Raw genomic sequence first — 15,247 nt, 5'->3', positions numbered from 1 at the left:
TGTGATTGCATCAGAAACTCTTTTTTTTTTTAATCCTCTCAGTTCATTAGAAAACAAGATCAAGTGGTCCCATTCAAATGCCTGTGCATTTTGATCATTGCCATTTGACGGACACATTAGCTGCAAATGTAACCGGCTCATTAGCAAACATTTACTTGAGTGAAGATGTAAAGGTCTAGCCAAAGGAACAGCTGAACAAAGGAGAAACTTCTGAGGGGACTTTCATGTCCTAAAAAAAACCCTTCTGAGAGTGAAAGAGTAGGCAAAGTGGGTTTCCCTGTTTGGACAGCATAAATTTGCATGAAGTCTATGTTTGGAAAATACTTTTACATAAAATCTGCATGTGATTATGATTATGGGAACCCTCGTAGTAAAGATTACAGAAACTTTTTAGAAGATTTATCTATTTGTTTATGTAAATTGTGTAGTTTTTTATCCACAGATTATTAGGAATTTTCAAATAAATTTGGAAAAGGACTAAATATTGTATGATCTACAGGTGGTCCTGCATAAGCATCCTGTAACAGTGCAGGAATTGTGTATTAAAGGTGGGAGTTGCAGCCTGTTTGAATGAGAAGTCTGTCACCTCAACTTCTATGTAGACTTGTGTGGTGAGCAAACAACGGCTGTTTGCTTTACACACTACTAGCCGTTCAATCAACATCGTAAATTTAGATGTAGAATATATATATCACACTGGAACATGGAGGGTATACAGTAGGCCACAAATAAGAGAAGTTAGCAGACCCCGCTCGCTTTGATATTTTTAAGTATCCAAAAGCATTTTGAATTAACATTCCTTCCCTTTTTCTAGAAACACAGTAGGTGCGTCCCCATCTTCTGTTATAGTATTTAATTTATGATGTAACATGTCTGTAATCTGTTTGTAGAGTAGTGGACTGAGAAGGGGAACTGAAATCTCAACTTTTGTACTTGGTTACTTGTTATTTAGCATATCCCCCCGCCCCCTTAAGCTGCTTATAGTACACTAATCGGTGGGACAGTCCCCACTAGAACAAACTGGGGTTAAGTGCCCCGCTCAAGGACACTAATCACTAATACTGATAGGGCAGAACTTTGGTCACTGTATCTAAGCTTGTTTAGGATTCAGCTGTATGTAATATATGAGAGCTCTTTTGCAGATCTTTTCTTGTTCCTTCAAAAAGTACTACATATAGTAAGTCATCACTCCTCTGTCGTGAAAAATCTCAAGGGGAGTCCCTGAAGTGCACCTGGTTTTCTCTCTCACTGAGATAATGCATTAGTATTAGTTTTGGTCTGCTTCCTCTGAAACAGGAACTGTGTTTGAATATAGCATGTTTTTGAATGATGAAAAAAATGTGAGTTGGCAAACTGACTAGAGGATGATGAAACTTAGCGGCAATTCCCGTAATAAGTCTTTGACAAAGTTGTTGTGACATTCTGCTACAAGGTTTGCCAATACGTTGTAGGTTAAACTGACTGTTAAAATATATTGGGGGTTAAACTGACTGTTAAAAAGTGCAATGTAGAGTCAGTGGTGCTAGCGTAATTTGCATTAATTAGCATTACAATTTATTCAGAGAGGCACTTGTGTACTTGGCTGCAGTTGCAAGACTAAAAATACGGCAACACTCAGGCGGCAGATTTCATGAGAAAACTATTTCAGGGTTCAGATTTATACAATATAAGGAAATGTATTTTATCTATTGTTAGAAAAAGTAAATATGAAGCTTACCCAGTCATTAAAATGTACAAATGAGATATAACAAATTCATTCAAATAAGCCACCAATTTGCCAAAATGTAAAATTGTCATGAAAGAGTTGCAGATTTTTACAAATTCCCAAGTACTTTTCCAGTTTTGTATCTTACATTCCATATATGTGACCCTGGACCACAAAACCAGTCATAAGCTGAATAAATAAGCTTTCCACTGACGTATGGTTTGTTAAGATAGGACAATATTTGGCTGAGATACAACTATTTGAAAATCTGGAATCTGAGCATGCAAAAAAAATGTAAATATTGAGAAAATCACCTTTAAAGTTGTCCAAATGAGGTTCTTAGCAATGCATATTACTAATCAAAAATTAGGTTTTGATATATTTGCGATAGGAAATTGACAAAATATATTCACGGAACATGATCTTTACTTTATATCCTAATGAATTTTTTGCATAAAAGAAAACTCTATAATTTTGACCCATACATCAATTTTTGGCTGCTGCTACAAATACACCCATATGACCTCTGGTTTTGTGGTCCAGGGTCACATATTCCAGAAAACGTAAATGTACAAGTCTTTTAAAATGCTTATGAAACTGAAGTGAACAACCTCCATGTCAGGGTTATCATTAACTAAAACTAAAATCATAAAAATGCAGTTTCATTACTTGAAGTAAACATTAACTTAAATAAAATATTTTACAAACTTTATTTTTATAGCTGTTAAGGCAACACTTTTCATTTTAACTAGAATTTTAAAAAATGATATGGACATATTTAAAAAAAAAATATGAAAATGTATAATAAAATAAAGTAAACAGAAAATATAAAAAGAAAAAAACATATATCAGTATATCAGTGATACTAAAATAGCACTACTCTGTGTCATGCATCTCTTTATACTAATGAATGAATAGAGCTATTCAACACTCTAACAATGGATCACATTGCAACATGACAGAAATTGTTTTATTTGTCAAAGCTTTTATGTAACTAATAGTGAAGTGTTTCAAAGTAATGTTTCTCATTTGTTTTTGATATTGTTTCTGAATTGCGCATTATTTTATTTGTACAACTGTGTGTAGCATGTACTGAATCAAGTCTGACTAAAGGGTCAGACTGGGACGATGAAGATAACAGTGCAAATCGTATGCATGATTTAAAGTGTTTTTGGCTGATGTTGTCTTGCATGATCACTTGTTGATTTTTGCAGAATCCACAGTGACACTCCGGTTAGGGTGGGAACGTCTGTGGCATTTTACCTATTGTTGTGTGTGTTGTAGGGATAATGGGGCGTTGAAGGGTCACACCCGTTCACGCACACACGCACAGCTGGTTTACTCCCAAGGCTTGTATGATGTTTACCCAATCCCAGATCACACTTCCCTGTGTGTATGCTAACCGCCTGCTGCTTTCCCACCCATTTCAGGCAGAGAATACTGGCAAACCTAAATTAATGCTCTCTATTAAAATTTCTTGAGTATTTGTCCCTTTAAAAGTTTGGGGCTTTGCTGTGTAGACACAGCTTATTCAAGCGCCACTGTTCAAAAGTTTAGGGGTAGTCAAAATACAGTAAAAAAAAAAGTAATATTGTAAAATATCATTACATTTTAAAGTAACTTTTTGTATTTTAATGTGTTTTAAAATGTAATTTATTCCTGTGATGGCAAAGCTGAATTTTCAGCATCATTACTCCAGTTTTTAGTGTCACATGATCCTTCAGAAATCATTCTCATGTGCTGATTTGATGCTCAAGAAACATTTCTTATTATTATCAATGTTGAAAACTCTAATGCATTTTACAAGATTCTTTGATAATTAGAAAGTTCAAAAGAACAGAATTGATTTGAAACAGAAAGCTTTTGTAATATTATAAATGTCTATACTGTCATTTTTTAATTAATTTAATGCATCTTTGCTGAATAAAAGTATTCATTTCTTTAAAATAAAAATTGGTAGTGAACAATAGTGCGTATCATAACACATCCTTGTACTCTTGCATGTTTCACGTCTCATTGAAGCAAGAATTGTGTAACCAGTTGCGAAACCTTAAAGGTGACAGCCATGGAAATTATCTCTGATCAAACGGTTTGAGGTAGTGGATGTCTTTTTTGTGTTTTATCAGGGTGCAAGATTATCAGCATTTGCATGCGTTTTAAATACTGGAAATAGATTAATTCCTTAGAAGAACACTTTTATGAAGAGCACTAAACTGTCTTTGGTCTGAATGTGAAGCCATTATTGAATAAATCTTGTTAACTAGTACACTGTAAGAAATAAAATATGTAATGACAGAAAAAGTACTGGCAGTACTGTGAACACTACCGACAGACATTTCACTTGACTATAAAACTTATCGCAATGTGTAAAATTCAGAAAACAGGTAAAACACCTGTAAAAATATGGAAAATATGGAACATTTCTTAGTACGGTACATTAGAAAATGCAAGCATCTTATCTGCTGCTGCAAAGGCCTTAAAGGATTAGTTCACTTCCAGAATAAAAATTTCCTGATAATTTACTCACTCTGTGCTATCCAAGATGTTCATGTCATTCATTCTTCAGTCGAAAAGACATTAAGGTTTTTGAGGTTAAAACATTTCATTTTTCTCCATATAGTGCCCAAAGGGTTGAAGGTCCAAACTGCTGTTTCAGCGCAGCTTCAAAGGGCTCTACACAATCCCAGCAAAGGAATAATGGTCTTATTTAGTGAAACGATCAGCCATGTTTAAAAAAAGCATTTAAACACTTTTTAACCACAAATGCTCATCTTGCACTAGCTCGACATCTTGCATTACGTACCGATCCAGTGTTCACAAAGCAAACATGCAAAGAAAGTCAAACGACCTTTACAAAAGAGGTGAAACAATGCTGAACGATTTTGAAGTTTGAATGAGATGGAGTTTTACCCTACCTTTTTGAACTGAAATACACAGCCAAAGAGCTAACCATGTGTGACTAACCGTGATTACGCAATGCGTGAAGACACACATTGCAGAGCTAGTGCAAGACAAGCATTTGTGGTTAAAAAAAGTATATACATTTTCATTTGTTTTTAGAAAATGGCCAAATGTTTCGCTTTATTCCTTGGGTAGAATGGTGAAAACTGAAACTGCAGTTTGAACCTTCAACCCTTTGACCAGCATTGAAGTCCACTATATGGAGAAAAGTTCTGGAATGTTCTGAAACTTCTTTTCGACTAAAGAAAGAAAGACATAAACATCTTGGATGACATAGGGTGAGTAAATTATCAGAATATTTTTATTTTGGAAGTCCTTTGAAGGAAAAGTTCACACAAAAAAATTTAATTTTGTCGTGTTATTCACCTTCACGTTGTTTGAAACCTGTATGCATTTTTTCTTCTGTAGAATACAATAGAAGATATTTTGAATAATGTTGAATGTTTCAGGTCCCTTTGACTTCCATAGTCATCGATCCCTGAAACTATTTGTTATCAACATGGACCTTTCTCACATTTCCAAGTTTCTCATAGCGGAAGTCGTCATCATTGGGTAAAACCCGAGAGCAGTGAATGGGCGAGTACCACAAATGTATTTTTTTTGCATTTCCATTTACTCAAATAGCAAAAGAAAAACTCCATGATAGTGTTTTCACAACTTTCAATCAAAGGGAAAAAATTGAGAGAGACTAATATTGGCAGTCAGAAAAGAGAACAATGTCACGGCATTAGCAACACCCTCGCAAAGCGTTAACTAGTTTTTTTGTAACATGATGAAAAGGTGATATAATACGAAGTATAGTATTATAAATGTACATTTTTACATGGGTTTCAAGAGCATATAATTAATTATTATTGTCATGAGTGATGTTGTGCCTTGATCCAAAACAATTTGTTGTGTAAATTGTCCTAAATTTGGCGAGTGGGATCTTGCTTATTGTGAGTGTGCTGTAATTGTTGTGGTGTCTCTGGCAGACTGTTGTTAGCAGAATAAGCTGTGCTTTGTTTGTGGAATAGCTGACAGTGCGGGGGCTTTGTTTCATCCCCCCCTTGGCTCTCCCCTCCACTCCGTCTGCCTGTGAAAACAACAACAACAACTACATGACCCCAAACAACAGCTCTCACTTTCACCCACAGGCCTTGCGAGAGTCATTTGCTGAGAGGGAGATGTGAATCCACATTTCATTAAATAATATCCAATTAATTCTAAGAAGCTGAGAGATAAGCTAACATTTGATAACTAATTCGCTTCCGGCTGTGATGCATCATCACTGTTGAATGGAAATTTCTCTTGGCTACGCATACTGCGAATGTCACCATGGTTACATGTTCTACATCTGTACTTTGAATATGGATTTCTTTTGAGGGTCATTTGTGGGTTTAGCCAGGTTTCTGTCATGCACTTAACTGCCCTGTGTTTTTTGCTCTTCTGCTCATTAGCTGGTGTTGCTTGTGCAGACATTGAAGTGTTTGTTCACTCTGATTCACTGAAGCTTCACAGTCAACAGGTTAAGGATGTTTTTTTCTCTGAAGCACCTCCTGGTGGAAAATAACAGATCACAGACCCATCGGTAACAGTATCTCCACCTGAGCTTGTAATTATCACATTTGAAGACCATAGCTGAATTCATAATGCAAGCTAGTATACTACTTTTAATATTTTTAGCATATCGTTTAATGGCAGAAACAGGATAAGTAGCCTAAAAATGTCTTAAAGGAATAGTTCAACTAAAATAATAGAAAAAAAAAAATCATTTATTATGTATGTCTTTCATGTATGAAAGCCTATTCCCCATAAAAGAAAGCAAATAATTTGGTAACTCATTATTGTGGGATTAAAAAATAAAATAATGACATAAAGAGTTAAATTATAAGATAAAACCATAATTTTGTCATAGAAAGTCATTGTTTTGTCATATTTTTTTTAATCTCATAAGTTCTCCAAAAGCAAAAAATATATTATTATGACTAAAAGTTATCATAACTTACTCATAATTTACTCTCGTAAATTGTTTTTTACACCTTAATCATATATTGTGACCTTTATAATTATAACAAAAATGTTTTTTTTTTTTTACTTTTATGTCATAATTATGATTAACCAAAGCATTATTTTTTTCTTATATGAGGGAAATGTCCTTCCATTTTTTATTATCCTCATGTCATTTCAAAATCATATGATCGTATTATTACTGATTCTCAAGTTTTGGTGTGTTACTCTAACATTTTTGCTGTTTAATTTGTTTACATTTCTGCCAGTTTAGATCCAACTGCAAGATTAATAGTTTAAGATGGGTTTGTCTGTTTCCATCAATTATAAATATTATAATTATATAGCCTGTAGTGTAGGCCTGTACTTCCCAGTAATTATTGTTGCTGGTTTCCTAAAGCTGTTTGGAATGAAAAACATGTGTACTGCCTACTGCATACTGTGCATTATAGACTAGATGTTTACTACTATTTTAAAAAGAGAGTGTAAATTCGACATTAAATGTTTCAGTGCAACATTACTGACACGTGACATAGCAGTCCAAACAATCAAACAATGAGAGAGTCTATTAAACATAACGGTTGATAAAAGGTAATCATAACGGATATGGAGAAACACTGAGAGCAAAAAAGTTTCCGAACATGAGCCAAACAGATTTTCTGTTTGGATGACGGTAAATGAGAAACACATTTGCTGCCATCTGGTGGAGAATAGAAGAAGCCTGTGTATGTATTTGTGAGAAAATGTTTCACGTGATGTAAGGAATTTAATATAAATTCCTACCTTCCTACTTTGTGAACAAATTAATACAGTCATTTAAAAACAAACAAAATAAATACAATGCCTTGCGATTTCATTTTCTTCACGTTTTGTTATGTTGCTGCCTTATGTTAAACCGCTTTAAATTACTTTTTTTCTCACATCAGTCTACACTCCATAGTATGGAAGCCCGTTTCTATGTTTGCCCATTTCTACCACTGAATAAAAAAAAAGGTTATTGCGACTTGTTATCTCACAATTCTGACTTTTTTTTTTTCTCAGAATTGCTACAAACCATGATACAAACCAGTCCCGGCTCCACGGGGGGCCAGGGTGGGCCTGGCCCACCCAATCAGAAGCTTGGCCCACCCTGGTCCCACTCTACATAGCCTAACAGCCAATCACAAAATTGGAGCGATATTCAGTTAAGCTATATTTTAGTTTTTTTAGATGTTGTACAGTAAATATGTCAGTATTGTACATTTAGTGTCTGAAAAAACGTAAGTAGGCTAAATTCCGAGATATAAACTTACAATTCTGAGAAATTAAGTCAGAACTGTGTGATATGAACTGGCAATTGCGAGTTATTGTGTCAGAATTCCGAGATATAAAGTCGCAATTCTGAGAAATAAAGTCAGAATTGTCCAAGTATGTATAACTGTAGACTGGAGATCTCCATATGGGGGCGGAAATTCCAAAAGTGGGCAGAACCTCCAAAATGGGGTGGGGTCTCGTCACGCAAAGACTTTCACCATTGGCTCTAGCTTCAGCCAATTGTTATTGACTTACGTTTTAAATTAAAACTTTATAAATGAAACATTGTTTTTATTTGTTTTAAAATAAAGCTAAATATGCTACATAAATAAATATGCTCATTGTGAGCAGAGCTCAAAGCTCGTGGCCAGAGGTGTTCGGATTGGAGTTAGATCCTCTCTTTAATGATAAAACGGGAATCCCCCGCAAGCCGTCACAGCGCAGTGCAGGGGAAAGGTTTAACTCTATCCCTTTGTTTTAAGAAACAGGGGCTTCCCGGAACTTGAAATTCACAGGGTAGGAGAGTGTAGGGACGCTGAGTGTAACTAAAAACAGCCCGGCGATCTTATATTGCATAATTTTATTAACTGTTTGTCCACCACGCTATTCAGTGCCAATCCCACTGTGCTGTCTATTGCACTGGTTAAGGTTAGGGTCAGGTGTGGGGTAGGTTTAGGGGTTAGCATTGTTTGTAGCATAGTGTAGGAAATCAACACTGTGATTGACACAACTAATAAAACCTTTAGAATCAGCTGTGGGGCGGAGTTTGCGCTTAAGTGGATTGGGGGAAAAATTTGCGCATGCGTGTCGTGCCTGTCTGTCAAAGGGAGGAAGCTGTGCCCTATTTTGAAGCTCCCACCCCGTTTTGGAGTTCCTGCCCCCATTTGGAGATCTCCAGGCTGCAGTTATACCCTTCTCGAATTGCGTGATGTAAACTCGCAATTCTGAGAATAAAGTCGCAATTGCATTATATAAACTCACAATTATGAGTTATAAAGTCAGAATTCTGACATATAAAGTCACAATTCTGAGAAATAAAGCAAGAATTCTGAGATATAAACTCGCAATTCTGAGAAATGAAGTCAGAATTGTGTGATATGAACTGGCAATTGCGAGTTATTGAGTCCAAATTGTGAGATATAAACGCGCAATTCTGTGAACATATCAGTTTTTCTCCTCAGGACTGGACTTTATAACTCGCAATTGCGAGTTTGTATGTTTGTATGAGAGAAAAAAAAAGTCAGAATCGCAAGATATAATGTCGCAATTGTGAGAAAAAAAGTCAGAGTTTATATCTCGCAATTCTGATTTTATTTCTCTCAATTGTAAGTTTATATCCCGCAGTTCTGACTTTATAGCTCACAGTTCTGAGAAAAAAAGTCAGAATTGCAAGTTTATATGACACAATTCTGAGAAAAAAAGTCAGACTTGCGAGATGTAAACTCGAAATTCTGAGAAAAAAAGTCAGAATTGTGAGAGAAAAAGTTGCAACGGGCTTCCACACCATAAACCTTAATGGCAAAGCAAAAAAAAAAGAAAACAACTACAACAAAGAAAACACATTTGACATCTTTGCAAATTTATTAAAAATAAAAAACTTGATTCCATTGCATAAGTATTCAAAGTATTCTGGGACAGATGAAATTTAGCTCAGGAACTTTCATATTGCTTGTAGATGTTACTACACTTTGAGTAGAGTTAACCTCTGGCAAATTCAATTAAATGAGTATGATTTGGAAAGGCACACACATCTTAATAAAAGGTCTGACAGCTGAAAATGCATATCAGAGCAAAAACCAAGCCCTTAGGTCAAAAGAGCTGTCTGTAGAGCTCAGAAACAGGATTGCATTAAGCCACACATCTGGAAAAGAGTTCAGGAAAAATTCTGCTGCATTGAAGTTTCACAGAAGCATATAGTCTACATTACTCTTAATGGAAGATGCTTGAAATGACCAGAGCTGGCCTCCTAGCCAAACCGAGCAGTTGATGAAGAATGCCCTTGGTTAGACTAGTGACCAAGAAGCTGATAGTCACTCTAGTTGAGCTCCATGACAATATGTGGATATAGGAGAAACCTACAGTTTAAAAACGTCACTGCAACACTCCACCAATCTGGTTTTCATGGCAGTGTGGCCAAACTCAATCCTCTCCTCAGTAAAGACAAATGAAAACACACTTGGAATTTGCAAAAAAGCACCCGAAGGACCCTCAGACTGCGAGGCACAAGATTCTTTGATGTGATGAACCTCAATTCCAAGCGTCATGTATAGAGGAAACCAAGCACTGATCCTCACCTGTAGAGTACCTGCTGTAGCAGCCTCATGCTGTGGGGCTGTTTTTCAGCGGCAGGGACTGAGGGACTCATCAGAGTAGAAGGAAATCTCAATGCACTAAAATATAGAGATAGTCTTAATAAAAAAACAAGTTCAGAACATTTAGAACCTCAGACTGAGCAAAAGGTTCACCTTCCAGCAGGACAATGACCCTAGTACACAGCAAGAGTGGCTTATAGATAACATGTGAATGTCCTTGGGCTTGAACCCAGTGAAATATTTCTGGAGAAACCTGAAAATGTGCATCTGTGCCCAAATGTGCCTATCCAACCTGGCAGAGCTTAAGAGGTGAGGAGAAGAATGGCAGATAATTGCCAAATGTTGATGTGCAAATCTGTTCGCACCATACCAAAAAGATCTGAGACTGTAAATGTGCTTCAGCTGAGTACTGAATACTTTTTTTTTATTTGTAATAAATTGACAAAGTTGTGACAGTTCGGTTATTGCTTTGTCATTATGGTGTATGGGGTGTAGACTGATGTGGAAAAAAAGTAATTTAAAGCAGTTTAACATAAGGTAGCAACATAAAACATGAAAATGAAGGAGTTTGAATACTTTCGCAAGACCCTGTAAATAAATACATACATAAATAAATAATGAATTTGTACATTTTTAAATCAACTTTTTCGTATATATCAGCAAAAATTATTCTGTATTTATTTATTTATTTAAAAAATATATTCAGTAGCTTTATAATATCAGTGCTAGACATACATGATTAATAGCATATAGCTAATGTCCATAGCAGACATACGAACGTAGCAGATCACTTTAGTCATTGAAGTCTTGTATATTTTATGAACTTGTCACTGATGACAAAGCATCTGGAGAGGCTTCAAAGAGACGAGTGCGGCGTTTTATTGTGTGTTGTTCTCTGGAGATGCTGGTCAGGGTTGTTAAAACAATGAGGTTCAAATTAAAATATGAGCAATTCATGGATGAACTTGCCAAAACATCATGTGGTAATGAGCTTAGTTTCCACTCGCTATGTTTTGAAGACATATAGAGAAGATGAAGGTGGTGGTTTGTGTGTAGGTGAGAGAGGTGGAAGAATAAATTAAAAGAAGCAGGAGCCATAATCATGTCAGCCATATGGTCTGAAGTCATTTCCTGACATGCTGCTAATGTGGTTTAAGCTATGTTGTCTTTAAAAACACTCAGCGGCCTGGTTCTTTTCACCAATCTCTCTCTCTCTCTCTCTCTCTCTCTCTCTTTCTCTTTCTCTCTCTTTCAGAGGTAGAATATGAAGCATAATCTGAATGGTTGGCAACACTTTCAAAGGTATAGTCCACCCAAAAATGAAAATCTGTCAACCTTTACTGAATTACTTTCTTCTGTGAAACACAACAGAAGATATGTTGAGGTGCAGAGCTGCTTTTTAGTATCATTACAATAATAGATAGATAGATAGATAATGCAATATTTATTTTTAATGGAGTTTTCCTCATTTGTAAGTCAGAATGAAGCAAAAGCTTAGTGAATAAATGTATATGATGATAAAGATGAAGAGTAAGTCTGAAGAAGAGCCTGTTCCCTCTCTTTCTCCTTTCTTCTCTGCTTCAAAGTTCTCATGCACGTGCACTTTCATGCTGATCATCGTGACATGAAAACGTGTTGGTCACTGTAGGAACTTCCAAGATCACAAAATCTCTCTCTTTGATCTACACAAACTCTTTCTTCTGTCTGTTTCTCTCTGGGTTTGTAGTTCTCCCCCGAGTGTGCAGATCAAGTCTGAGTGATTTGAGATCCTTTACAGTAACTTTGAGTAATCTACATTTCAAAGCGTACTTCCATATAGGAAAATTCATCTTCACAGCCAGCTCTGTTTCTTTGGTGTCTTCACTATACCATAAAATACACTTTCTCTAACTCTTTGAAAGTTTTTCCAATCTTAGAGCAAAGGCTTTTTTTTTTAATGCAGTGATGCATAATCTTATTTTTAATTAGATTTGTATATACTGAAGAAAATGTGAGTGTGTTTGCCCATGCAAAGCTTACCACTGTTGGGTTGACATAGATATCATTTATTTTTTTTAACCATGTTATTAATGAAACTTGGACAAAGTCCTGCCATTCATACTAGATAAAAAATAATGCATGCAATATAACAGATAATAAACACAGCATTTATATACTTTCTGTATGGCATATTAAAAACATAGTTGTGTGGTGCAGTATTATAAAGTCATATACTTGTAAATTACATTTTACAACGTGAATGTGGGAAGGAAAATGAAACTGTTGAAGTTAATGTAGTTTAATTAAAAATATATTTAATATTGAATACATTTAATTATTATACATTTTATTATTATTATTATTGTTGTTGTTATTAATATTTTTTATTATTCAAATTATTGAATAATTGAATATATATATATATATATATATGTGTGTGTATGTATGTGTGTAAATATAATAAGATTTTTGATGGGTTTTTTGTAAAGAATTCTTTGCTCACCAAGCCTGCATTTACTTGATCCAAAATACAGCATAAGCGGTAATATTGTGAAATATTAGAACTGCTTTCTATTCAGATATATTTAAAAAAACAATTATTCCTGTGATTAAAGCTAAATTTCCAGCGTGTGTGTGTGTGTGTGTGTGTGTGTGTGTTTTCAGAATATTAGAATGATTTCTAAAGAAACATGTGACTGGAGTAATGATGCTAAAAATTCAGCTTTGAAATCACTGGAATAAATTACATTTTAAAATATATCAAATAGAAAACGGTTATTTTAAATAGTAAAAATATTTCAAAATGTTACTGTTTTTGTTGTACTTTGTCAAATAAATGCAGGCTTGGTGAGCAGAAGAGACTTCTTTTTTTTTAAAAAAAAAACAACATTAAAAATCTTACTGTTCAAAAGCTTTTGACTGGAAGTGTAAATGATGCATAAATATTCTACATTTGATCCTACATTTGACCCCCTGTATTATTGTTAATCATGTATTAGTGAAACTTGATCAAAGTCATACTATTCATACTATAAAACATATGCAATAGATCAAATAATAAATATAGTATTTCTACACATTATGACATATTTAAACATAATTGTGTGGTGCAGTATTACAGAAGAACTGTGTGACTTCTGTTGAAAGCACTTGTCCTGTGAGAGTTTTATCTGAGAGGAGGAGCCAAAGATCAAAGCTGAGTGATTTTCAGCACACACACTCTCTCTCTCTCCCTCTCTCTCTTCCTACATGTTCTCATCCCTCTCTCCAGCACAATGCCAGTTCGGTTACTATAAATACCAGCGAAGCCATTTTGCATGTGTGCGATCTTCACAATGCTCTGGGAACCATGCTCGTAAATCAGACGTCCCCACGGTGAATTGTGTCTTTGATGGGGCCCTGCTGACGTTATCCTCTAATGAAGAAAAGAGATGATGAGGAGGCCCTACTTTTGCGTCTGTAACTCACAAAACTGGAGTGTATTATTACATAAAGCAATTAAGAGGCCCCTGAACACCCACAGATGGAAATGTTTTCTCCCACTGAGAGGATGTTACAGCCGGACAATGTTGCATGTGTGAGAGGATGTCAGCGATTTGTGTTTTAATTCGCACCCCACAATGCTTACTTGAAGCCATAAATAATCCATTTATTAAATTCACACCAACTCTTAAGAAGTGTACCTATATAAAGGAAAATACAGAAAAAGTTTATTTTAGGTTTATACACTGTTGAAAAAAAAGATGAGATGCTGGTTTGTGCTGGTCCTTTGCTGGTTAATGCTGGTCCTTATTTTTCAATGCGGAATTAAGCCGTTTTCTGTGAACGTGCGAGACTTCCAGTTCATTAGCCCCTGTAGGGAAATAGCGATTAGAATAACAAAGTGCAGTAAACGGTAAAACAGTTTGCACTACAAACCACTGTTAAGATAATACATTAAAATCATATTGTAAGACACACGCTTTTGCAATATCAAGCAGCAAAACAAGCTTTTTGTAGCCATACAGCTAAAAATAGCTGGAAGCAGATGAGACCGGAAGCCTCGCATGTAAAATTTACAAATGGCCGCGCCCGCTCTTATGGGGAAAATAAGATGCATAGCAAAACCTCCCTCACAGAAAGTTTTCGTATTCACAGGTGATCGGCCTGTAGCATCTAGAATAAAACATGTTGTTCCGCAAACACACCACCAGAGAGCAGAGTTGCATTGAATTAAGGCTATTTTTGCACGTTTATCCTCTCCATTTCTGTTTCATACACACACAAAACAAAAACAATTACGAATGGAGAAATGCTGTAATTGTTTGTGTTTCATATGCTGCACCTACACTAAAATGAATCACAAACAGTTACAGCATTTCTCCATTTGTAAGTGTTTACGCACAGCGTTTCAGTTTCTTTCTAAGTTTAATGTTTTTGATATTCGTAACCTCTAACATTCAAGGGCTGAGGCAGGGATTCATTTATGTCAGAGTGTTTCTTCAATTTTAGGCAGTTGTATGGGTCAGTGGCTGAATTTTTATTGAAATTTTTATTATGGAAACATTTACCCTGTCTGAATCATTTATGCTTGCTTTTCAAATGCATTTGATATATTTGATATTTGACTATGAATATCTATCATAATAAATATGAGTAACAGTTTACAATAAGGTTCATTAGTTAACTACTTTAGTGAATATCAACTAAGAATGAACAATACTTCTACAGCATTTATTAATCTTATTGTTAATTTCAGCATTTGCTAAATGCACTATTAAAATCAAAGCTGTGTTTGTTAACGTTAGTTAATGCACTGTGAACTAACATGAACTAACAATATACAACTGTAGGCCTAGTTTTATTAATTAACATTAACAAAGATCAATAAGTACTGTAACAAATGTATTGTTCATTGTTTGTTAGTACATTAACTAATGGAATGTTATTGTAACGGTGTCATTTGTTAACATTAGTTAATGTATTAACTAACATGAATGAACAATGAACAGTACACTTATTACAATAT

General features: G+C 35.1%; 1 protein-coding gene across 2 annotated transcripts in view; it reads left to right on the top strand.

Annotated features, from left to right (window-relative positions):
• LOC127165342 (coiled-coil domain-containing protein 60) overlaps positions 1–14,846 on the top strand; it is a 70,584-nt gene extending 55,738 nt beyond the window's left edge. For both annotated transcript variants that reach the window (XM_051109840.1, XM_051109839.1), the window contains exon 16: positions 13,511–14,846. In XM_051109840.1, coding sequence (XP_050965797.1) covers positions 13,511–13,535 — 25 coding nt within the window. In that variant the 3' untranslated portion in view covers positions 13,536–14,846. The remainder of the gene's footprint in view (positions 1–13,510) is intronic.
• The last annotated feature ends 401 nt before the right edge of the window (positions 14,847–15,247 follow it).

The sequence above is a fragment of the Labeo rohita genome, chromosome 5, assembly GCF_022985175.1.
Source record: "Labeo rohita strain BAU-BD-2019 chromosome 5, IGBB_LRoh.1.0, whole genome shotgun sequence".
In the NCBI taxonomy this organism is placed as follows: domain Eukaryota; kingdom Metazoa; phylum Chordata; class Actinopteri; order Cypriniformes; family Cyprinidae; genus Labeo; species Labeo rohita.
This window is presented reverse-complemented; position numbering and strand designations above follow the sequence as displayed.